Below are 22,228 nucleotides of genomic sequence, written 5' to 3'. Positions count from 1 at the left end.
ACATAGTACTTTTTTCATAGTGTAAAGTTGCAATTTTGTATTTGTGTTTTTCCTTTCAAGAAAGCTAAGATGATTAGATGAATAGAGATATATGGTGGAGAAAGATTTTCCATTTTGCAAATATGAAAAAAATTAAAGAGTTTTTCCAGCTATTCGAAGGTTTCCTATCATACACATAGGTTCATTTTAATGTTTTACCCCAATGCCAAAATTAGTTTATAGTAGTAGTATTAGTTAGATATGTGACATACTATAATTGAAAAGTAATGGAAAATAGAATATTTTTGCTATTGGTATTGATCGAGCCAAGCTAACAAGCAATGGACATTATAGAGATAAGATGGGCCATGGCAAGCTGTATTAGGGCCACTCCTCAACCTAAACTTTATTCTACTTTTATAAACTCTTTCCATCGTGCAAATTTGCAAATTAATAGTGTAAGATAAATAAGATGATTAATTAGCTACAACTTACAAGAGCTTGAAATGGAAACCCTAGTCAACATTTGATGTGCCTTTCTCAACTCTTAGACTAATACCGTCATTTCATTTGCACTATTCATATAAATCAGACTAATTTAGTGTGTGAGATTGTTCACCCAAACACCTCATATTATAGCCCGTGCAACAGCGTGCTCCAATGAGACCGTTGGAATTCAAACTTGACACCGAAAAAAAACATCACCGATAGATTATGTTTTAAGTCTACACAATTATGATATTATTAATGCTACATCTATCCCGTAGAGGTACTCAAATTGGATCGATAATCGATTTTTAGGTTTAGTTATAAACCCAATTGATTATATTGATCACATAAATCAATAGTGCAAACCACTCGCTCACATAAACTGAATCGTATCTATCCAACCGAACAACGCTTGCAAGACTCGATCTTTGTCTAATCCATCGAAACACCGCAACAACGTCGTTCTAGTTATTCAAAAAAGAAAAATCAAAGCCTCCCCATCACATGACTCGATTGATCCAAGAAATCATCAAAGGAAACACTGTTTATTTACATAAAAACATCAAATATCAGCAAATCCTATATATTAGCATATCTCAATCAGTTAAAAGCACAAAACTGATGAGTGATAAAAGAAAGCAACATGGTTATACCGTCAGAGTTCAGAATGCTGTACAGAGGTTGCTAGTCTTCAAGTTAGAGGAGCACTCCTGCCGGATCTCCCTCGAGGGGCTGCATATCCTGCTACGCTTCGCCTCTGATATCTCCACGCGTGAAATGGCCACAGCTAACATGTCAACCAGATCGCCACTCTCCCCGCCACCGCCTACTTCACTCGAGCTAGAGTCGTCACTGAGATGGTTAGATGACGTCCGTTTTCTCTCCAACTCTTTAGCTCGAATACAAGTTAGTTTCCTTGAAGTCAGCCTCGCGTCAGAATAAGTCTTTAGTATTGGTTCGGTGTAGAAAGAAATCCATGGATGTTCTGTGCAAGAAACGAATGTTGATCCAAGCATCAGAAAACAACATACTAAGATAAACACAAGAATTTCGATACGATGTCTGAGATTGAAGTCAAGCCAGGGATTTCACTTTATTTTTCGGATGCAACTTACAATGAGAGAACAACTATATATCGGCAATATAGCGAAAACTAATCCTAGTAAAAACATGCATGGAAGCCCACAAAAAAATTAGCTCGTCGTAATGGTAATCATGGACTGATTCACTTCCTTTCAGTTGGTGGATCCAAACGACATTAGTGATGGATAAGAAGTTATTTGCAAAGCTTTTAGGCTCTCAGAAAAATAAGTTTTCCAGTTTCATTAGAAACAAACAATTTAAAGAAATAAGCCTAGTATGGTTTTTTATTTCCAACGGTGTTGTTCGGTTTTCCAAGAAAAAATAATACTTCAATACTCGGATATTTATATTCGCAAACTTACAGATTCAGTGATTCACACAAGAAAAGGACAGGCATGTAATTTTTGGAATGGCCTCATCAAATATTTAGAATTCGTGTTTCCCATTGAGATGAAGCACAAGCAAAGGAAAGATAGATTAGAAAGAGAAACTTACTTAAAACCTCGTTAGCTGTAAACCTTGTTGATGTACTTCTGGTCAACATTTTGGAGAGAAGATCACGAGCAGGTCGCGAAACAGACTCCCAACTACCACCGATAAAATCAAGTTTGTCTTTCTTAATGGCCTCAAACACTGTCTCCAAAGAATCGCCTTGAAATGGAAGAACGCCGACTAAAAGTGCGTGAAGAAGGACACCAGCACTCCATATATCCACTTTCTCCGAGTAATCACCCACCAGAACTTCCGGAGCAACATACGCAGGACTCCCAACAATGCCAGACAGTCTCTGACCTGCAACACATAGATGAAGAAAAACATACTAAGACGGGATCAAAACATTAGTTAGGAAAACCACGTCAAGACTTGAAAAATGAGGTTAATTCTCGTTTTCAACGTAAAAAAAGGAAAACTATAGCATTAGAGACATTGCGGGATAGGGCTATGTAGAATTACCGTCTAAGATCCTCACAGCTAATCCAAAGTCAGCAAGCTTCATTTGTCCAGAGGATGTCATGAGAATATTCTCGGGCTTAATGTCCCGGTGAACCACACCCATCTCATGGCAGTACCGCACAGCCAGCATCAACTCCTTAATCACATTAGCAGCTTTTCTTTCAGAATGCATCCCTTCTCTAGACATTTCATCGAGTAAACGACCTCCAGAACACAGTTCCATCACAAGATAAAACGACTCACTATCCTCATACACAGCCTTCAGCGTCACAACCCCCGGATGCCCAGAAAGGTGCTGCATAATCTCCACTTCGCGATGCACAACTTCCTCCCCCTTCCGCAGAGTCTTGCACGCAAACTCCTCCCCAGTCGCCTTGCTCCGACACAACACCACCGATCCAAACTTCCCCTTCCCTATCGTCTTATCCAGCTCGTAATCCTGGGAAATCTTCTTCTTCCTACCCAACCGAGTCACTGCATCAATACAACCAATTTTCCGCTTAAGACCCCTGCCCGGCAACTCCAAGCTTGCAGCCCCGCAAGCCGGGGCAGTAGCAACTCCGTTAATAACACTCCTACGCGTATCAACCTTCGACACCACCCCCTCCCTACATTTCTTTTTCCTCCTCGAATAGTCCCCAAGCGACAAATGTGACCACCGATACGCCAACTGTGTCGCCTCTTCAGAATCATCCCGTAGCCCTTCCGAGATCTCAGCTCCCTTCCTCTTCTTCCCCAAACACTCCATACAAGCCTATATTCCCAAACTCTCCCAAGTTATCATAGATAGCCTCTATTTCACCTGAATTATCCTAAAACAGTACTAAATTGTAAAATCATACACTAAATTAGTCCCAAGAACATTCCTTTTCACCCACTTTCATCTAATAACATAACAATCCAACCAATAAGATCATAAAAGAATACTAAAATCACACGCTAAATCAGTCCCAGGAATATTCCTTTTCACCCACTTTCATCTAATAACATAACAATCCAACCAATATAAAGATTACAGTCACAAGCGATGTAACAACAGCAACAATTCTTGGTAAAATCCTGCAATTGAAGCCATTATATTCATCAAAAACAGTTCCACAAACCTCAGGCATAAAGCAACATCACAGATTCAGACATTCATACCTTGAAATCTAGAGCAAATCTTGTATTTTTTCCTGCGGCCCATTTGCAGAGAAGGGCCAAGATGTAATCTTTCTCTCTGTTCAAGGAATTCTGGAAATATCTGGAGTGATCCCACAAAAAAATTAGCGGTGAAAATCTTCAGAGGATAGAAAACGATAATTAATTCGAATTAAAACAGAGGATTAATCGAATTTTGGAGTTGAATAGAATGGAAACCTCGTCGCCGGAAGGGAAAGGGGAAATCGGTGTGGTTGATTGAGAATTGGGACACGGCTTCCCTAATCGACGATTGGATCTTCTACATCACTCGCTTAGTTTGGTGTACGGTTCTCTTGTGTGAAGCATTTAGTTTGTTTTCTTTTCCCTATAACTTAGTATATATAAATAAAATAATAAAATAAACTTTACTTTTTTTTAGATAGAAAAACTTATATAAATGGTAATGTCTATTTTCTAGTATCCAAATCAAAAATTTTAACTTCGAGATTGGTTGAGATTAATATAATTTGAACTATAGCATCAATTTATTTTGATCAACTTAAATAGATACTTATATAAAGACTTTTTCATATGCTTCAATCACAAAAAAAAATGTAAAAAATTATTAATCGCGACGTCGAGTGAAATCCGTCGAATTTCAATTAATTATACTATAGTAGTATAATTTATACTCCCTCCGTTTCTTAAAAATAGCAACTCTTTCCTTTTAGTCCGTTTCTTAAAAATAGCAACTTTCAAACTTTTCATTTTTGGAAATCTTTACACCCTTATACATCAATTTATTTACCACTTATACTACTACAATTAACAACTTTAAGTGGGTCCCGTAACTATTAACATTAATTACATTACTTTTTTCTCTCAATCTCTCCTACTTTACCAATTTTTTTCTCCCTCTCTTACTACCAATTTTTCTTTCCCTCTTTCTTACTTTACCAAATTTTGCATTAAAACCCATACCGTTTCAGTTGTCCCTATTTTTAAAAAACTGAGGGAGTATTTGAACTTATAATATTCTCTAAATAAGATTTTTCAAAGGTAAAAGCTTTAGTAGTACAAGTTACAAAATAGTACTCCTATTAGTAAGTGATAAAAAGAGACTCCAATTGTAATTATCACTGATATTTTCCTCAAAAGCACAACATAATCTAGAAACCAAGTTCTAACATACACTTTGTCACAACATTCCCACCATAACCGAACCATCACTTTTCTTGATCAAAATTTATGCGTATATTTCTCACTCTGTTACAAATTTATTACCTCTTCTTCACACTGAAGTCTTCTCTTGAAACTACAGCTACTGACAACGGCAGCGTCAGATCCCATCGCCCTCATCTTGGTTCCTCCACCGGGTCACAGCCCTTTTCTCTGAGTATCCTACGGAAGCCAGCGGCTGTATCTGCCATACCAATTTCCTCGAAAGCTGCTGCGAGCTTATTACACATGGTGCTGTTGAACTCCGAAGTTGCAGGTTGCTTCCACTGCTCGACTATTTCACCAACGTCTTCCAAATATCCGAGCATCAGATATGATGCAAGCACGCATACATAGTTCCGTCCTGTCATCTTTTGCCCGGTCATCCTCAGAGATTTCCAGATTTGGTCGAGTTTATCCTTGCTCCCCAAGCCCCCGTAGAGAATGATGAGGAAATCGTAAGATATCAGCTCTCTCTGTGTGATGCCTTTCTCACTTTCGACTAGGGAGCTGGAATCAGAGCTGACAAGTTGCGTAGAGGTAATGTACAGCTTAGCAAGTTTCTGATATCTAATCCAGCTTTCGTCACAGCCTGGATCAGCAATCATCGTGTCAAGAATCCTCCTCGCCTCATCCAGGTCCAGAGCTGCAGCACACGAACTCACCCATAGATTATATGTGAATAGATCAGGTGCAACGTTCTGGCATTTCATGTCTCTGACGATTAGGGATACCTTTTCCAGCTGTCCGACTGACATGTATAAAGTCATGAGCTCGTTGAAAGTGATGGCGCTCAATGAGAGGTTTTCTCTCTTCATTCTCTCGTAGAGAGCCTCTGCCTTCTCAACCAGCTTCGATCCAGCATAGCAGTGAAGGAGAGCAGTGTATGTTTCGCTCGTTTTTGCTGAGGAAGGCAGCGCTTCAAAGTAGCGCTCGGCAGCATCAATGCCAAAAACTTGGGTCATAAGGTCTATGCGGACTGCATAATCTGAGTCAGATATTTGATATTCCTCATGACTAACTATCCACTCTGAAATCTGCAAGTTCATAATGTGAAAAAGACTTGATTCATTGCATTAAAACCACAAACGAGAACCAAAACAGCAGCAAACAAAATGGTTATCTTCGAGAATCATAAACAACCTTAGAGATATTTGTGCCAACAAACAGGAAATCAACTGCTCCATAATAGAAGATAAAAGCTCTACATGGCATTTGTGATGAAGAACTATACAGTTATTCTTTCACTAACCTCTCCTTAAGCAGGAAGAATGAATTATGTTCATTTTTATTTTTATTTTGATTTATAATACATGAGAAAACTATAGTTGATGTCAATAGATGCCCTTTTGCAAACACCACTCTGCAATAACAGTATGCAAATCAGGCAAGTCTCAACTTTCTGACTTAGCGACCTTTGGGAATGTGATTTTTCCCATGAGAGCTATCACACTGTTTCACTTTACCATGTAGAACAACCTAAGGTTATTCGCAATAACATTATCAGACCTTTTATCCTAGAGCAAGTAGTTGACTTGTTTATCAAACAAAAATTGTGTTTGCTTAGTTCATGCCTTAATGGTAATATGTTAATTAGTTCGAGACAAATAAAGATCTTATAAGACTTAGTCCGAGCTTCAGAATATCACAGCCTGTTAGTAAAAAGTGAGGAAATGCACTAGACACGAGAAGAGAAAATACAAAACAGAGGTTCCCACATCTATATTAGCTAGGAAACAAGGAGGCTAATAACGACAATTCTCTATTTTCAGTCGAATAAGTCCCTCCGTCTTCAGCTCAGCAAATAGAAAATTATTCATTATCATACTCCACTCAGTTCACATGAAAACAGATCCTTTAGGTTATATGAGCCACAGTTTGAAAAAGGGCATGAATTGGTAGCTAAAGTGGAGAGTGCCGCTTCTTCATCAGTTCACTTTACATGATCAAAAACCAAAATGATCTCAAAAGTGAAAGCAGCTAATAACTTCACACAAATGTAATCTTTTCTTGACTTGATCCTTTTAACATTTACTGTATAAACCTACAACTCGACTACAGCCCCGATACCAACATAGTCCTGATCCGCATCGCCCCAAAAGCGTGATCTTTTCTTGACTCGATCCTTTAACATTTATTCTATGAACCTAAAACTCGAATAAAGCTCGGTATCAACAAATCCTGATCAGCCAACAACATAACCTTTTCAATTCACACAAAGATGAAATCAACAACCAACATACTCATATATTGAGATTAATTCACACCATTTCCCCTAAAAATTAACAAAGCAAAAAAAAAAATTGATCATTCTGAAATATCCAAAACCACACACACACACAAATTAGAAAGGGGGAAAATGTTAGAGACCTCGAGAGCGTGCTTGAATCGGCGCGAACGGCGGAGGTCTCTGGAGATGCTGCGGAGATCGGAAAGGGGGATTGCGCGGCCTTCGGCGACCCATTTCTCCAGCACATTAGTGACGCTTCTCTTCGGGAGGCGCAGCCTGAAAATTCTGCTCTTCAAATCGTCTTCGACGTATTCAACCACCGCTTCTTCCGGTGCAGCCGCGACGGATTCCTCTTTAACGGCTTCGATGCTTGAAGAAATGGATCTCGATAGGGTTCTACTGCCTCTGACTCCATTCCTACACGCAAAATTCAATTGATTTTAGCAGGAAAAATTGCGTTGCTGGAAATTGGGAATAAGGAAAAGGGGAAAGATTTACCGAGTGAGAGTGTGGAAGAGGAATCGGGCGGCAGCCATTGATGTGTTGTAAGCTCGACTGTTCGGTGGTGGTGCACGGTGGCCGGGTACAGAAGCCGATGAATACCAGCCCTTCGACTCCAACACCCAACACGATCCCGATTTCAGCACGGAATCGTACGAGCTGTTAGGTATGGAGCCTTTTCCCACCCACGCACCCTCCCCACCCCGCGGCCTCTTCTCCGCCGCCGCCCCCTTCGCCATCAAAAAGAAGCGGACCAAGGCTAGAGCCTAGAAGTTGCCGCTTCAGGGGAACAAATCGCCCCGGGGAGGACGAACTACAACCCGGATGAATCCATCGTCTTGACGAGGTGTTCGATTGATATTTCAGAGGACCCGGTGTTCGCCAACAACCAGAGGAAAATCGCGTACTGGGAGCGCATCGCTGATAAAGACAACGAGGCCAAGCCGCCATACGCTTACAAGCGCCATAGGGAGCCGCTCCGCAAGCACTGGGATAAGATTAATAAGCAGGTCAATTTGTTCTTGGTGGAGTACGAGAAGTATAAATAAAGTATAAATGTCTAAATAATATAAATAAAATTACGTAATAAATTCATTCTTCGATGCATTACAATATTGGAAAACAGAATACAACAAGAAAGATGTGAGTGTGTCAAATGAAGGAGAGGAGATTGAGGTATTTATAATAGGAGAAGAAAATTTAAAAATTAATTTAAAAAAAAATAAAGGAGTGTGAAAATCGGCTCCGCCATCGGCCCGAACCTCCGCAATGGAGGCCCATCGCAGGGCCGATGTGGAGCCCATGAGCTATCGGCTGGGGCGATTGATCGGTCATGGGGCGGAGGCGTTGGGGAAGGAGAATTGGCCCTCCCCCCGCAATGGTGGCTTGTGGGCGCCGATTGGGTGGCCGATCAAAGGGCCCTCGCGATCGGCCACCATTGCCACTGCTCTAAGCAAACCAACTGCGCTACCTCGAGCATCCAAATCACACTCAAGATCTCGTCTAAATCTCCAACATATCTTTTAATAGTATTTAATTTGATTTTGCATATCCCCAATTGGTTGTATAGGAAAAGTTGAATTCTGGTATTATTTTAAAAATTGTCCATGCTTTTCATAAATTTAGAAATGTGTTTGATGCAGTATTACATTTAAAATTCTATAAATGGACCGGATGAAGATGATATTGATAGGTAATGGCAAATTGTCCCAAATTAAATTTTAAAATGTCTCCCATTCAGTTCATGTGGAATTTAAAAAAAACCTAGAACACAATTTTCTAGAATATGTTCGCAATAATGTCTACACATGATTTTATTTACTTAGGCCACTCGAAACATGCCCGAGCCCGAGCCCCGGCACGGTACGAGTGCGTTGGGGGAGGGTTGCAGGTTGGGGCACGAGTGTAGCCCAGTTGCAGTCCGTGCTGCTCCATTTATCTTTTCTTATTTTGTTATCTTTTATTTTCTTTCTTAATTTGTCTAAATTTTACTTTAGTATTTAATAATGATAAAAACACTAATATGCCTTGAAGATATGCAATTTCTAATTTAAAATATGCACTCTTTTATTTTTAGTACGTCCCACGAGAATATACACTCTTGCATTTTTAATACAAGAATATGCACTTTCTAATTTTGGAAACTCTTTTCTCTTTGTTGAGGTGAGACTCTTTCTCCATTAATCATACTTTAATTATTTTTTCTTTCTACATCTCTCTTACTTTACCAATTATACATTAAAACTCGTGCTCAGTATCTTTTGTGCATCAAGCATCGACATGGAGTTGTAAGCACTAATGCACTTAAACTCCGTATATTCTCGATAGTTCATAGAACGATAGTTGGCACGGCCATCTCGCTCCACTAGCGGAGCGGCCGGGCCTACCATCACATCGCTGCCCGGACCATTCCCCACTGCGACCGTCAGTCTCTCTCTTTCCCTGTTCACCACCACTCTATGCAAATCGCTCTTGCATCTCCCATTGCTAAATATCTGCACCAAACAATTCTAGTTAATGTCGCGTCTGTCTCGCCACAAGTGATCCATTTTCACCTCAATGTAAGGAAAGATATGAAACTACTATAACCAACAAATTTTATGATCAAATGATCAAATCCATGGATTTCTAATAAATTAATGTGTGAGCTACCTTAACGGCTGGGGTTTGGAGGGGCAGTGAAATTCTGGGTGCACATTGATCATGAGAAAATCCCTCCAGTAAGTTAAAGTTTGGTTGGATGTAGTCTTCTCGTTCAAATTCCCACAGACGATCGGAGAAGAAATACTTTTCCCCTCGTACTGCTTCTTCTCATCGTCAGGCAAGTTGAAAAACTCCATCATTGTTGCAAATAGTGAAGCAATCAACTCCTCCGGCAGCTCATGATTCACCAGCTGCACTCACAAACAATCTTATTCATTTTTTTTTCTCTGACGCGGGTTTTAAGAAATTACTTAACTTTATAAAAGACTGTGGAGAAAAAGTTAGTAGAAGAGATGAATCCTGCTTTTTATGTGGGGTCTACTTGCTAAAAGAGTAAAACTAAAATGAAACATTTATTGACGGACAGACGATAAAGAAAAATGGGTCATTTGATGGTGGATAGAGGGAGGGAGTACTTACGAAGAAAACCCCCCGATCCGTGCATGCTCGGGCGAATTCAGCAACGGCTTTAGAGCGTCGTTGAGGGTCCGTGGAGGTGAGGGCGGAGTAGTCGATGACGGGGAGCGATTCGCAGCTCGTAGCACTCGTGTCATTGCTGGCTCCGAGTTCGAAGTTATATTTGGAAGGGAGATGTTTGAGATCGGAAGAATCTACAATGGTTTGAACTGATTTGTTGAACTCATAGGGGCTATCCAAACAAGCATCATCAGCTGCTGCCATCTTTTTTTTTTTTCCAAATTTAATTTGGGCTTAGTGTATATTTGCCTTGATCATGAGATTATATATATAGAGAGAATTGAATTTTGGGTTTTATTATTTAAAATGTCCAAGTTTGCCATAAATCAACCCAAGAAAAGCGTTGGCATTACATTTAAAATTAAATACACCACGTTATGTTAGTCAAGGAAGGTGATCTACAGTCACAGATCATAATTTAATTTACATGTTTCCCATTCAATTCTTTATTATATGTAATGTACAAAAGTGGACTTTAGTTAAATTATACTCCATGGTAGTAGAAAATAAGAGAGACATTGGAACTATTAGATTAAAAATAGAAAGATGAGAATAAAAACACGAAAGTCATTTTTAGATACCAATTAAATTAATTTTCGAACGTTTTACTCAATACGAGAGGTATGAACTCGTGGGAATTAAAACGATCTAAAAATGATATCTCTCAATACGAGAGGTATGAACTCGTGGGAATTAAAACGATCTAAAAATGATATCTCTGTTATTAACTAAATTGATCTGATCTAGTTATTCAATAGGATTTGTCATCGAACAAGGTTAAATCCGTCAATTACATCCCAATCAAATCTCGATGCAGAATTGTTTTCGATTGTTTTCTAACGTGGCCAATCAAACGGGCACTTCAAAGTATAGAAAATAAGAGGCACATGATCATATCTTCATCTTTCAGTTATACTATAAATTTTATTATTAATAATACCTCGTATGCGTACATCTAGCCATTATTTTTGAAAGAGTCAACTCTTTTCTTGAATAAAAATTCTATAATTCCAAATGGGTCGAAACATTAAATAAAATTATTAACACAAGATGCTAAGAAATATTTATAAATGTATAGGTCATATTTTATTTAAGAAGTTCTTTTCGAATTCATATTTACATAAATATAATAATTATGCACATGTACAACACTTTCATATTTCACCTAAACGGCGAAAAATTTATTTGACCTAAACGCTAGAGTAGAAAATACAAAACAAAAGTGCACAACTTTATGGAGAAGGCCGGTTTCTTAAATAAAAAAAATAAAATATCTCTTTTTTTTTTGTCTTTAATTGACAATGATAAATTGAATTTGACACCCTTCCATTTATTGGTATTTTTAATTCCTATTCGATTTGTTAATAGTGTTTAATTGTTCATTACCATCAGTATTCTCTACTAATAATAATAATAATAATAATAATAATAATAATAATAATATTATTATTATTATTATTATTATTATTATTATTATTATTATTATTATTATTATTATTATTATTATTATTATTATTATTATTACTACTACTACTGAACCTGTTACGACTTACGATAACCTAAGACATCATATGAAAAGCGAGAAAATGATAACATAATTTAACTCTATTAAGTAATAAAAATAGGAGTTAAAATAACTAAAACTATAATATTATTAATTTATTGACGAGTTTCCTAATTCGTCCTGCCATCCAGCTCTAAATAATCGGTCTTTATTAGGTTGACTCGCCGAGGGCACAAATGCAATAGACTTGATACTAGATCTAGTGATTTTGTGTATGCTTGTATAGTGGTTTTGTGCCGTGTCAAATATTATCAACTCTATTTTCAAATTCGGGGTAAATATATAAGTCATACAAAATGTTTCATTTTTGTTTCGTATTAGTACAAAAAGTTTGAAGTTTACATAATAATACAAAAAGTTTCATTCGTGTTTCAATTTAGTACATTTCGTTATATGCGTTTAAATGGCGTTAACTTTTTTACTTATGTTTCTATTCGGCACGGGTTTTAAGAATTATTAAGAAATGTGGGTGGAAACAAGTTAGTGCAATAGGGGTCCCACTTGTATATATTAGTTTTAAATGATATGTGAGTGAAATGAGTTAATGGAATGTGTGGTCTCTTTACTATATATGGTAATTATAAATCGGGACTCATATTCATGAACGACCAAAATAGAAAAACGGGACTCCTATTCGTGAACGGACGGAGTAACACTTTTTTCCTTACTTGCGTTTTTCCCTCTCTTACTTTATTCTATCTGTTTTTCTCTTTTTCCTTCTTTATTATCTCTTCATTTAATATATTTAATACTCTTTCTTAATCTCCCGGTTGCAAAAAATGACTCTACTATTAAATGGATAAAGTATATTTCTATAAAATGGGTAAGGAGTAATTAGGACGAGTGAGCAATGCAAAAATTTATTTTAGATTTCTCACATTTGATGATCAGGCGTAATTGTTTCTTAAAAAAATAAAATGCAAAGCGAAATAAATTCCTACGTTTTTCACTTATCCTAATTACTCCTTATATGGTATTCCACCGTCTTATAGAAATATGTTAAATTTCTTTTTTCGTCTTTCCATGCAAATATTTCCATCGTCTTTCAAAAATAGAAACTTTCTATTAAGGATTTTTTTTTCTTTAATAAGATGAAACTTATTTTTGCACTTACGTACTTTTCTTTCTATCATTCTCTTACTTTACAAATTTTCTAAAACTCATGCCACTTCAAAAGTTTCTATTTTAAGGAGACAAAGGAGACAAAGGAAGCACTTTATTAATTTATGGGCTCCATCGCCCACTACATTATTTCAACCCTAATTTGCCTGTTTTTATGGGAGGAAGGGAGCATAACACATTAACATGCACTGCAAAAAACTTATTGTATTTTTTAAGGTTACAAAAATCAAGACGAAATTACTTACGTCAGAAAATTATAAAAACAATAACAATTTGGGACGCAAAAAAAGATTTTTTAAATTAAAAATAAATTAACTTAATCTTTTGTTTTATTAGGACACTTCTATTTGCATCCTTTAATTTTAGTTGAGACACCAATAATGAGGATATTTTTAAATTATTGATGGTAGGCCTGGGAAACGGTTCTCGGTTCTCAGTTAGCCGAGAACCGAACCTTATCTTTTCGGTTCTCGGTTAACCTTGAACCGAAAAAAAGGTTAGGGTTCGGTTTCGATTAGTAGGTTAAAGCTAATCTCGGTTCTTAGTTCTAACCGATAACCGAAAGGTTAGAACCGAATAACCAATATTTTTTAATATTTAATTTTTTATTTTTTATATATTAATTTTAGTTTTCTTATTTCAGTTTTGAAAAGTACAAAAAGAAATGAAAAGTAAAAACCCTCGTTCGTCGCCCGCTTAGGCAATTAGCATATTCTGTCAATATGAATATCTAGTATTTAAATTTTGTAGTGTATGTTTGTGATGATATTATGGTTTAACTAATTAAAACCACCAGTATTCTACCGATATGAATATATGATTTCTATTTATGAATTTTAGATGTTAAATATTGAAGCATTGAATTTGAAGGAACATTATGGATCAAATGCAAACAAATTTTTTTATTGTCTGTCACTGAATTTCGGTTCCTTCGACCAGGACCGATCGGTTCCTCAAATAACCGAATTGACTTAAGGTTCGGTTCCAGTTCTTGAATTTGGAAAAAAAGGATTCGATTAACTGATTTATTAATCGAACCGACTGAATCCCCAACCCTAATTGATGTTATATATTAAAACATAAATTAATATTCTTAATTGCATTAAGAATACTATTTTAAGCCAATTTTTCATAGCTATATTAAAAAGATTAAAATTTGGAATAAGTTTCATGATAATAACCAAGACATTACTTCACCTCTTTATAATGAAACCATTACCCCTAAGGCAGTTCGACCCATAAACGAACTTATACATATGCTCGACAATATTTTGATAATCAAATGACAAAACGACAATAACTGAAAAAAAAAAAAAAAAAAAAAAAAAAAAAAAAAAAATCAAAACACAATCCACTAGAGGTGAGTAGGTGGCCAAGTATTTCGACCATTGACCTTAATAATGTATCTTTTGTTCATCAAGCATCGACATGCCATTGTAAGCACGGGTGTACTGAGACTCCATATATTCTCTATAGTTCATAGAACGATAGTTGGCACGGCCGTCTCGCTCCACCAGCCGAGCGGCTGGCCCCACCATCACATCGCTGCCCGTACCATTCCCCACTGCGACCGACAATCTCTCTCTTTCCCTATTCACCACCACTCTATGCAAATCGCTCTTGACTCTTCCATTGCTAAATATCTGTCTCGCCACAAGTGAAACAGTTCTTTTGGGCACGGGAATTAAAAATAGTTTTAATTCATTTAATGATATAGTACTAGTTAATTAATTACCTCAAGGTGTTCACCAACATTGACTATCACACAATTGGGAGGAGGAATAACTTCGAACCATTGGCCTTGACGGTCGGTCTGTAAGCCGGGTTCTCCATTGCGGATGGCCAGTATAGTGAAGAGACCCGTGTCGTTGTGTGGCGGCAACCCTATTGTTTTATCTGGCTGAGGGCATGGTGGATAGAAATGCGCACCTAATTTTTGATGACTTGATTTCAGCTCCAAAGCTTCCTCCACGTAGTCACGGTCGAGCTCCATGGATTCGGCTATCGCTCCCACCATCTCTCGGACCATGGTCCGGACTCTTCCCGTGTATTCCGCCACAATATCCCTTCAAAATCAAACACAATAAAATCCCCGAAACTGAAAAAATGACTAACTCAGAAGTATGTTTGTGCCATTACGGGCTTTGATTGGTCCAACCCGATCAAAGAAATGTTTTAATTTAATGTTTTGAGGGAGGATCTTGACAAATAAAACAAAATAAGTACTATAACAATTTTTACATTAGTGTAATTATGATACAGACCAAACGGGACTCATCCCAAAAGACTAGCCTGTTAGGAGAGAACCCATTTAGCCTATATACCCTACACCAGTTGCTCTCAAAACCGATGTGGGAATTGAGTCCGTAACAAATTATTGTAAAGAAGGAATTGAAATTATTAAATTAATTACCATTACCGATTAATTTTAGGATGGAATCTATGAATTTCTAACAAATTAATCCCTGAGCTACCTTAGTGGTTCGGGTTTGGAGGGGCAGTGAAACTCAGGGTGCACATGGATCTTGAGAAAATCCCTCCACAAAGTGAAGGTTTGGTTGGATGTAGTCTTCACGTTGAAATTCCCACAGACGATCGGAGAAGAAGTGCTTATCCCCGCGTACTGCTTCTTCTCGTCGTCGGGCAAGCTGAAAAACTCCCTCAGCGTTGCAAATAGTGAAGCAACCAACTCATCTGGCAGCCCATGATTCACCAGCTGTCACAAATAATATTATTCATTATAAAACATAGGGCTAATTTTATACTACTTTTTACGAAAAATTTGCCCTAATTAAGACATAAAACATGATCTTGATCTTACGAAGAAAACCCCCCAATCCGTGCATGCTCGAGCGAGTTCAACCACGGCTTTAGAGCGTCGTTGAGGGTCCATGGAGGTGAGGGCGGAGTAGTCGATGACAGGGAGCGATTCGCAGCTCGTAGCGCTCGTGTCATTGCCGCCTCCGAGTTCGAAGTTATATTTGGAAGGGAGATGTTTGAGATCGGAAGAATCTATAATGGATTGGACTGATTTGTTGAACTCAAATGGGTGATTAATACCAGTATCATCAGCTGAAGAGGTTTTAGAAACTGCAGCTGCTGCCATCTTTTTTTTTTTTTTTTCAAATTTAATATGGGCTTAGTGTATAATAGCCTTGATCATGAGACTGTATATATACTATATAGAGAGTTGAATTTTGGGTTTTATTATTTAATGTGTCCAAGTTTGTCATAAATCAAGAAAATTAAGTGTTCACATTACATTTAAATTCTCCAAGTTGGTTATACGAAGGTGATCAATTAGTCACAAATAATATTTGTAAATTAATGTTTCCCATTCAAATCATCTGTAATTTAAAATGACCTAGTATACAAAAATGGACTATAATAAAATTGTGATAGTGGAAAATAAGAGGCACATTCGTCGTTACTATATATTTTTAGGACATGCCATTGTAAGCACGGGTGAGCTGAGACTCGACATATTGTTGATACTTCATAGAACGATAGAAGGCACGTCCATCCCGCTCTACTAGAGGGCCGGCTGGCCCCACCATCACGTCTTTGCCCGGACCATGCCCCACCGCAACCGACATTCTCTCTCTTTCCTTGTTTACCACCACTCTATGCCAAGAGCTCTTCAATCTTCCGTTGCTAAATATCTATGCCAAATAATAATTGCTTATAGTAAAAACGTAAAAAAAATTATAAATTCACTGTATTCATAATTTCAAATTTTCACTTATTTTTTTCAAATTTTATGTAAATTGTTATGCAAATGCCCTATCGATAATTTGAATCCCTAAAATATATTCTTAAATGAATAGTTGATTAGTATTGCTTTACCATTTTTTTTACTATATAGATAGATATAGGAAAATGAACAAAATAAAAATGCACCTTAATACAAAAATGCCTACCAAATCGTGGCCCAAGATTAGGCGATCTGATGGTCAATAATAACTAAAAATACGGAAGATCATCATTAAGTTTTATGTCATTTTATAAACTTCGGTTTGATGTCATAGTTAGATCATTTTAGGCCATCCTTCATTAAAATGACCTAAGTATGGACTAACAGTGACCTAAAAGTGCGTTTTTAGGTCATCCTTTGTTATGCGTTTTTATATTTAGAATTAGAACTAGTTTTGCATGGATCAAAACCCGAGATAGATAGAAGTAGGTAAAGAATAGTTACCTCAAGCTGATCTCCAACATTTACAATCATAGAATTGGGAGGAGGATTCACTTCAATCCATTGGCCTTGGCGACCGATCTGCAAGCCGGGTAGCCCGTCGCGGACGATCAATATAGTGAAGAGACCCGGATCGTTATGTGCTGGCAGCCCTAGGGTTTTTTCGGGCTCGGGGCATGGTGGGTATAAACTCCCCCCAAATTTTTGAAAACTCGATTTCAGCTCCAAAGCTTCCTCCACGTAGCCACGGTCGAGCTCCATCGATTCTGCAACAGCTCCCAATAGTTCCCGGACAATTTTCCGAGTTCTATCCGTGTATTCCATCAGAATATCCCTGCAATATTTGTAGCAAAATGACTAACCATACCACCAAAAGACATATGGACTAGATTATGAAATTAGATTTTAATAAGTTAAGGTTGAACTTTGATTAACTAACTTTTCACTCAAAACTAAGACTCATAAAAATCATATACAATTGCCTAAGAAGGTTCTTAATGAAGAATTTAAATTGAAAGAAAGTGAATCAGTTCATGATCGCGATAGTTTGGGCATCTAAGTAAAACTACTATATTTAGGCCCAACCCAAATTCTCTTATTACCAAAATTAGGGTTTCCTATATTTACATATGTATAAAAGGGTACGTTATAATGCTAAATTCTCTTGAATTGCTAACTTGTTAACTCATCACACGATCATGTTGACATTTCATAGTGAATTATAATACCAACACAAATTTGTTTTCATATTTTATTGTGATCGTGTTGACATTTTCAATACACTTCGTTCATGAGTCAGCAAAGTTAGCAACTTAGGAAAGTAAGCAGCGGATCACACCTCTGTATAGTATTCGAAAGATAATTAATCTGTATTAGTTACCTTAATGGTTCAGGTTTGGTGGGGCAGTGAAAATCGGGGTGCACGTATAGCCTGAGGTAATCCCTCCACAGAGTGAAGGTCTGTTTGGAAGTACTCTTCACGTTGAAATTCCCGCAGGCGATTGGAGACGAAGTGCTTTTCGCGTGGTACTGCTTCTTCTTGTCGTCTGGCAAGGCATAAAATTCCCTCAGTGTTGTATACATTGAAGCAATCAAGTCCTCCGGCACGCCATGATTCACCATCTGCACTCATAAGTCATAAACCATATTGTCAGAAAAAAAAAGAAGAAACTGAGAAGACTATAATCCAAATATATTAGAATTAACTAGAATTCCCTAGGTTCCTAACAGACTTTGGATGTCTATATAAAGACATTATCCTAGGGGTGAGCATTCGGGTTTCGGTTCGATTTTTTATCCAAACCGAACTAAAATCGAAAAATCGAATTTAGTTCAAAATCCAAACCGAATAAAACCCGAAAAATCAAAGAATCGAAACCGAAATACCGAAAATCGAACTTAATAAACACAACTAAACTGAAAAAACTAAATTTATATGAAAAAACCAAAAAATCGAAAAATCGAAAAAAAAACATATTTATATTAATATATATAATATATTTTATTTTATATGATAGAAATATATCTATAAAATAAATAAAAAACATATAAAAAATATTGTAGAGAATATATTAAAAAGAATATATATTATATAATGGTATAATATATTAGATCAATAGAATATATATATAATATTATATTTAAAATATAATTCGGCTATTTGATTTTTCAGTTTTTTTTTTTGCCTGAACTGAACCGAACCGAAAAATAAAAAAATTTGTGTTTTCAAAATCGAACCTAAACAATAAACCGAAAAAATTGAATCGAATTTTAAAATTTCATTTGATTCGGTTCAGATATTCGATTTTCGATTTTTTTGCTCACCTCTAATTATGCCATTTTGTAGTAGTGTACAAAAGTGGAATGTACGTGTGTGTCAAGCGAGTCCAAGAGAAGAAAGTGTAGCTAAGTAAAGAGTGGTGAGGTGTGTCCTCATCGAACTAGAGGTGTGTCCTTGGATGTCTTGTGAGGTGTGTCTTCCAAGAGTGTTTTGGAATATGTCTTCAAAAGTGTTGTAGTGTTGTGTTGGTGTTATGTATATCATCAAGTCGTGTATTTGGTGTTTTGTACACCATCGTACCATTGATACCCAACACAAGTTTCCAAGTTTGTTATATAATCCATAAATCAAGAAAAAGCGTTGACTAATCATTTAAAATTATATGAAGATGATTGGGGGACGGAGGGAGTAGTTTATTTAGGCCACTCGAAACATGCCGGAGCCCGAGGCTCGGCATGTGACGGTGCTTTGGGGAGGGATGCGGTTAGTGGCGGAGCCAGGATTTTAATCCTAGGGTCCCAAATTATTGTTAAGATTTGTTGAGTGTTTTCAGTGTAAACGGCGCGAAAACAACTCGGACTTGAGTAATAAAGAATTGTGTGTAAGAGATGGATAATGACATAAATAATTATAGAATAATGATAATAAAGAATTGTGTGTGAGAGATGAATAATAAGATACGTAATTATAGAATGAGTATTAGATAATTGTTAGATGATGGGGGTTTCCAAATTTGGAAAAGAGGTTGTCATTTGGTTGAAATAATAGTTTTAAATTTCATTTGTAGAATAAACTTGAACGTCAGCTCCTCATATACCTTACCAGTCAAAATCAATGTGCTAGATCCAACAACATATGCATTAAATATATATACATTTCCAATCTCGATAAACCGACCAAAAAGTAATGAATTTTGGCTAAATTTCGGTTTGTTTTATAATTTTAAAAATTAGTTGTAAAATTATAAATTATAAATTTTTTAAAAAATTTGTTAAGCAAATGACATACTTCAGTTAAATAAGCTAAACATTTTTTGAAATAAAAATTCTTTTTGCAATAGGTGTAAATATCATTTAGCATTAGCATTTGCATGAATTAGATGCTTTGAAAATTACATAGAAAGAAGACTGCCGTTTCAAATTAAATATTAAATCAATTGTATTTATTTGACTGGCCGCAGAGTAGGGAGATGTGGTGGATCGCAATTTTCCACATCATGGGTTTTATATTTTTTTATAAATAAATATAATTCTTTTCTTGCATGGTTTATTGATTCTTTTATTTGCTTACGAAGGTATTTCAAGTTATTTGTTATAATTCTTTTATTCGTTTACTTCCAAATTTTATAGGGAATCGAATTTTCCCTCTAGTGCGATGCACGGATATATTTGTATTTAAAATAAAAAAAATATAAATAAATTCACTTTGAATGTTTTATTTATATTTGTATTTTCCGGATGCACGGAAACAGTTGCAGCTAAAATGAAACGTGTTGGGTCGTAATGGTGACGAGAGAATTGCCGAATCCGAGCCTTGTAGAGTGCGTTTTCGACATCATGTGCTCCTTTTAGTTGAATTTTTTTTCTTTTAGCAACCGAATCGAATATTGTTTCTCCAACAATTCCCGATTGAGGTTTTCTTCCTTCAATGAGAGGAAAGAGACAGGAATGGAGACGCATGACGCATGAGATCTATGCGTCTTACCCTAAAACGCATGACGCTCGTGCGTTTCATTAAAAGGAGACGCATGACCTTAATGCGTCTCTCCCAAAGTCGGATTTTAAAAAAAGTCCAGTACAAATATGGAACTTAAGTTTTCCTCTAGAATCAAAAAAGAAATACCCCGTGCAACGCGCGAAAATAGTTATAGTTAAAATGAAAAAATAAAAAATAAATAAATAAATAAATTCACCCCAAATGGTTTGTTTATAAAGCTATTACTTAAAATGATTATTCACGAAAAAAATGAAGTTTCCTTCAGAGAGAATCTGATTTTACATTCGTGCGATGCGCAGAGGTAAAATGAAAAGTATTAGAACCCAATAGAGACTAGGGAATTTCCGTAAATTTATATATGTTGTTTTGTTTAAACTAGTATTTCCATAAGCAATAAAATGAAATGAACTCTATTTTCCTAGTTGCTGATTTTATATGAGTTATCTGATTGGTTATGCATGCATATTATAATAAAATAACTATGCTTCGAATATCTTTAAAATATTCAAATGGACAGATAACGCGCGATTATACTGAAATTTAGACATATTAAACAAAAATTGGAAAATTTAAACTATAGTATTAAGTCATTAAACATTCCACACTCGAAAATGACTAAAATTTATTTAATTAACATGTCAATATTTTGATTTCATTTTCTTGCTATGATTATCTATAGTATCTAATTATATTAACTGAAATTCAAATGAGCTAATTATATTTATATTACATTCCATGCATTTACTAATATAATTTGATTTAAACATTTTGCTCATATATTTTCCTTTCCGTTTTGATCAAAGTCGTCCGATATAATGCTAAAACTTTTGTTTCGATCCAAAGTATCGTACTTTTTCTCATATACGATAAAAAAAAAAAAAATTGGATAATGACACTTTTTAATGCTATTAAGGACGCTAATTTGTGTGTCTAATTATACCACCAACTCTTCATGAAGTGTCCTTATTGTTAGTGTCCAAACTAAAATTAGAGGATACAAATAAAAACATTCTAAAAAGCAAAAGATTAAGATAATAGGGATGCTTTCTTTTACGTCCTAAATTATGATTATTTATAAAAAATTTCAAACGCTAGTAATTGCGTATCAATTTTTGTATCCCTTAAATATAAATTTTTTTTAGTAACAGTACATTGATACTAAAAGAAAAATAGTTATTTGTAGTATAAATTTTCAAGTTTTCATCGAATCAGAATATGATTTTTGTTAATAAATTAAAGCTTATATGTCTTGAATTACAAGATACTGATGAGGAAATGAAAATTCTTCGGTTGTGGAAAACTTTGAATCAATTTTTTAATACTACTTAATTTAACCTTTTGTTTTACTGTATTCCCTTTTAATTAATTAATTTCTGTGCGTTATTTCTTTTCTATGAAAAATAATTTCTTTAATTCAACTTTTATGTGAATCGCACTCTTGTTTAATGGTTTGTTCAATGATAATCAGTTAAATTATTAAAATATCAAATTTAAAACGAAAGTAAGATTCTTTTAGTAACACACGTCAAGAAAAGAATGTGTGGCTTTATTTTTTCTTTTCTCTTTGCCTGCGCTCAATGTAATGTAGTATATGTG

At 35.9% G+C, this 22,228-nt stretch overlaps 4 protein-coding genes across 6 annotated transcripts; all 4 read right to left on the bottom strand.

Moving 5' to 3' along the window:
- Window positions 1-933: 933 nt before the first annotated feature.
- On the bottom strand, window positions 934-3,990 carry LOC125223453 (serine/threonine-protein kinase PEPKR2-like). Of its 3 annotated transcripts, XM_048126613.1 has the most exons (6): window positions 3,865-3,981; window positions 3,649-3,748; window positions 2,506-3,564; window positions 2,047-2,343; window positions 1,122-1,453; window positions 934-1,009 (listed from the first exon to the last, which is right to left on the bottom strand). In XM_048126613.1, exons 3-5 carry the CDS (start codon window positions 3,251-3,253, stop codon window positions 1,131-1,133), a joined length of 1,368 nt encoding a protein of 455 aa, XP_047982570.1. In that variant the 5' UTR covers window positions 3,254-3,564; window positions 3,649-3,748; window positions 3,865-3,981; the 3' UTR covers window positions 934-1,009; window positions 1,122-1,130. The 3 variants fall into 3 exon arrangements, with proteins under 3 accessions (XP_047982570.1, XP_047982568.1, XP_047982569.1); XM_048126611.1 differs by having other exon boundaries at window positions 949-1,453; window positions 3,865-3,990; XM_048126612.1 differs by having other exon boundaries at window positions 949-1,453; window positions 3,649-3,738; window positions 3,865-3,990.
- A 745-nt stretch (window positions 3,991-4,735) lies between these two features.
- On the bottom strand, window positions 4,736-7,626 carry LOC125224471 (pentatricopeptide repeat-containing protein At5g09450, mitochondrial). Its single transcript, XM_048127875.1, has 3 exons — window positions 7,574-7,626; window positions 7,216-7,492; window positions 4,736-5,882 (listed from the first exon to the last, which is right to left on the bottom strand). Exons 1-3 carry the CDS (start codon window positions 7,609-7,611, stop codon window positions 4,983-4,985), a joined length of 1,215 nt encoding a protein of 404 aa, XP_047983832.1. The 5' UTR covers window positions 7,612-7,626; the 3' UTR covers window positions 4,736-4,982.
- Window positions 7,627-9,306: 1,680 nt separating this feature from the next.
- LOC125185538 (2-oxoglutarate-dependent dioxygenase 19-like) lies at window positions 9,307-16,068 on the bottom strand. Its single transcript, XM_048082087.1, has 4 exons — window positions 15,763-16,068; window positions 15,416-15,657; window positions 14,677-15,007; window positions 9,307-9,570 (listed from the first exon to the last, which is right to left on the bottom strand). The coding sequence occupies exons 1-4, from the start codon at window positions 16,045-16,047 to the stop codon at window positions 9,307-9,309; spliced, it is 1,122 nt and encodes a 373-aa protein (XP_047938044.1). The 5' UTR covers window positions 16,048-16,068.
- A 313-nt stretch (window positions 16,069-16,381) lies between these two features.
- Window positions 16,382-18,258, bottom strand: LOC125185526 (flavanone 3-dioxygenase 2-like). Its single transcript, XM_048082075.1, has 3 exons — window positions 18,017-18,258; window positions 17,140-17,470; window positions 16,382-16,603 (listed from the first exon to the last, which is right to left on the bottom strand). Exons 1-3 carry the CDS (start codon window positions 18,256-18,258, stop codon window positions 16,382-16,384), a joined length of 795 nt encoding a protein of 264 aa, XP_047938032.1.
- Between the last annotated feature and the right edge of the window lie 3,970 nt (window positions 18,259-22,228).

The sequence above is a fragment of the Salvia hispanica genome, chromosome 4, assembly GCF_023119035.1.
Source record: "Salvia hispanica cultivar TCC Black 2014 chromosome 4, UniMelb_Shisp_WGS_1.0, whole genome shotgun sequence".
NCBI lineage: Eukaryota > Viridiplantae > Streptophyta > Magnoliopsida > Lamiales > Lamiaceae > Salvia > Salvia hispanica.
Note: the sequence above shows the minus strand (reverse complement) of the source record. Positions and strands in the feature narration are given on the sequence as shown.

Excerpts from the sequence above, each read along its gene's own strand:
- LOC125185526 (XM_048082075.1), bottom strand. The coding sequence starts at position 18,258 with ATGGTGAATCATGGCGTGCCGGAGGACTTGATTGCTTCAATGTATACA. Across the intron at positions 17,471-18,016 it reads ACCAAACCTGAACCATTAAG|GGATATTCTGATGGAATACA; the intron begins GTAACTAATACA and ends CAAATATTGCAG. Across the intron at positions 16,604-17,139 it reads ATGTTGGAGATCAGCTTGAG|ATATTTAGCAACGGAAGATT; the intron begins GTAACTATTCTT and ends TATTTGGCATAG.
- LOC125224471 (XM_048127875.1), bottom strand. The coding sequence starts at position 7,611 with ATGGCTGCCGCCCGATTCCTCTTCCACACTCTCACTCG. Across the intron at positions 7,493-7,573 it reads CTCTTCCACACTCTCACTCG|GAATGGAGTCAGAGGCAGTA; the intron begins GTAAATCTTTCC and ends TTTTGCGTGTAG. Across the intron at positions 5,883-7,215 it reads GATTCAAGCACGCTCTCGAG|ATTTCAGAGTGGATAGTTAG; the intron begins GTCTCTAACATT and ends ATGAACTTGCAG.
- LOC125185538 (XM_048082087.1), bottom strand. The coding sequence starts at position 16,047 with ATGGCAGCAGCTGCAGTTTCTAAAACCTCTTCAGCTGATGATACTGGT. Across the intron at positions 15,008-15,415 it reads TCCAAACCCGAACCACTAAG|GGATATTGTGGCGGAATACA; the intron begins GTAGCTCAGGGA and ends TTGATTTTGAAG. Across the intron at positions 9,571-14,676 it reads ATGTTGGTGAACACCTTGAG|ATATTTAGCAATGGGAGATG; the intron begins GTAATTAATTAA and ends TGTTTGGTGCAG.
- LOC125223453 (XM_048126611.1), bottom strand. The coding sequence starts at position 3,253 with ATGGAGTGTTTGGGGAAGAAGAGGAAGGGAGCTGAGATCTCGGAAGGG. Across the intron at positions 2,344-2,505 it reads AGCTGTGAGGATCTTAGACG|GTCAGAGACTGTCTGGCATT; the intron begins GTAATTCTACAT and ends TATGTGTTGCAG. Across the intron at positions 1,454-2,046 it reads TACAGCTAACGAGGTTTTAA|AACATCCATGGATTTCTTTC; the intron begins GTAAGTTTCTCT and ends TTTCTTGCACAG.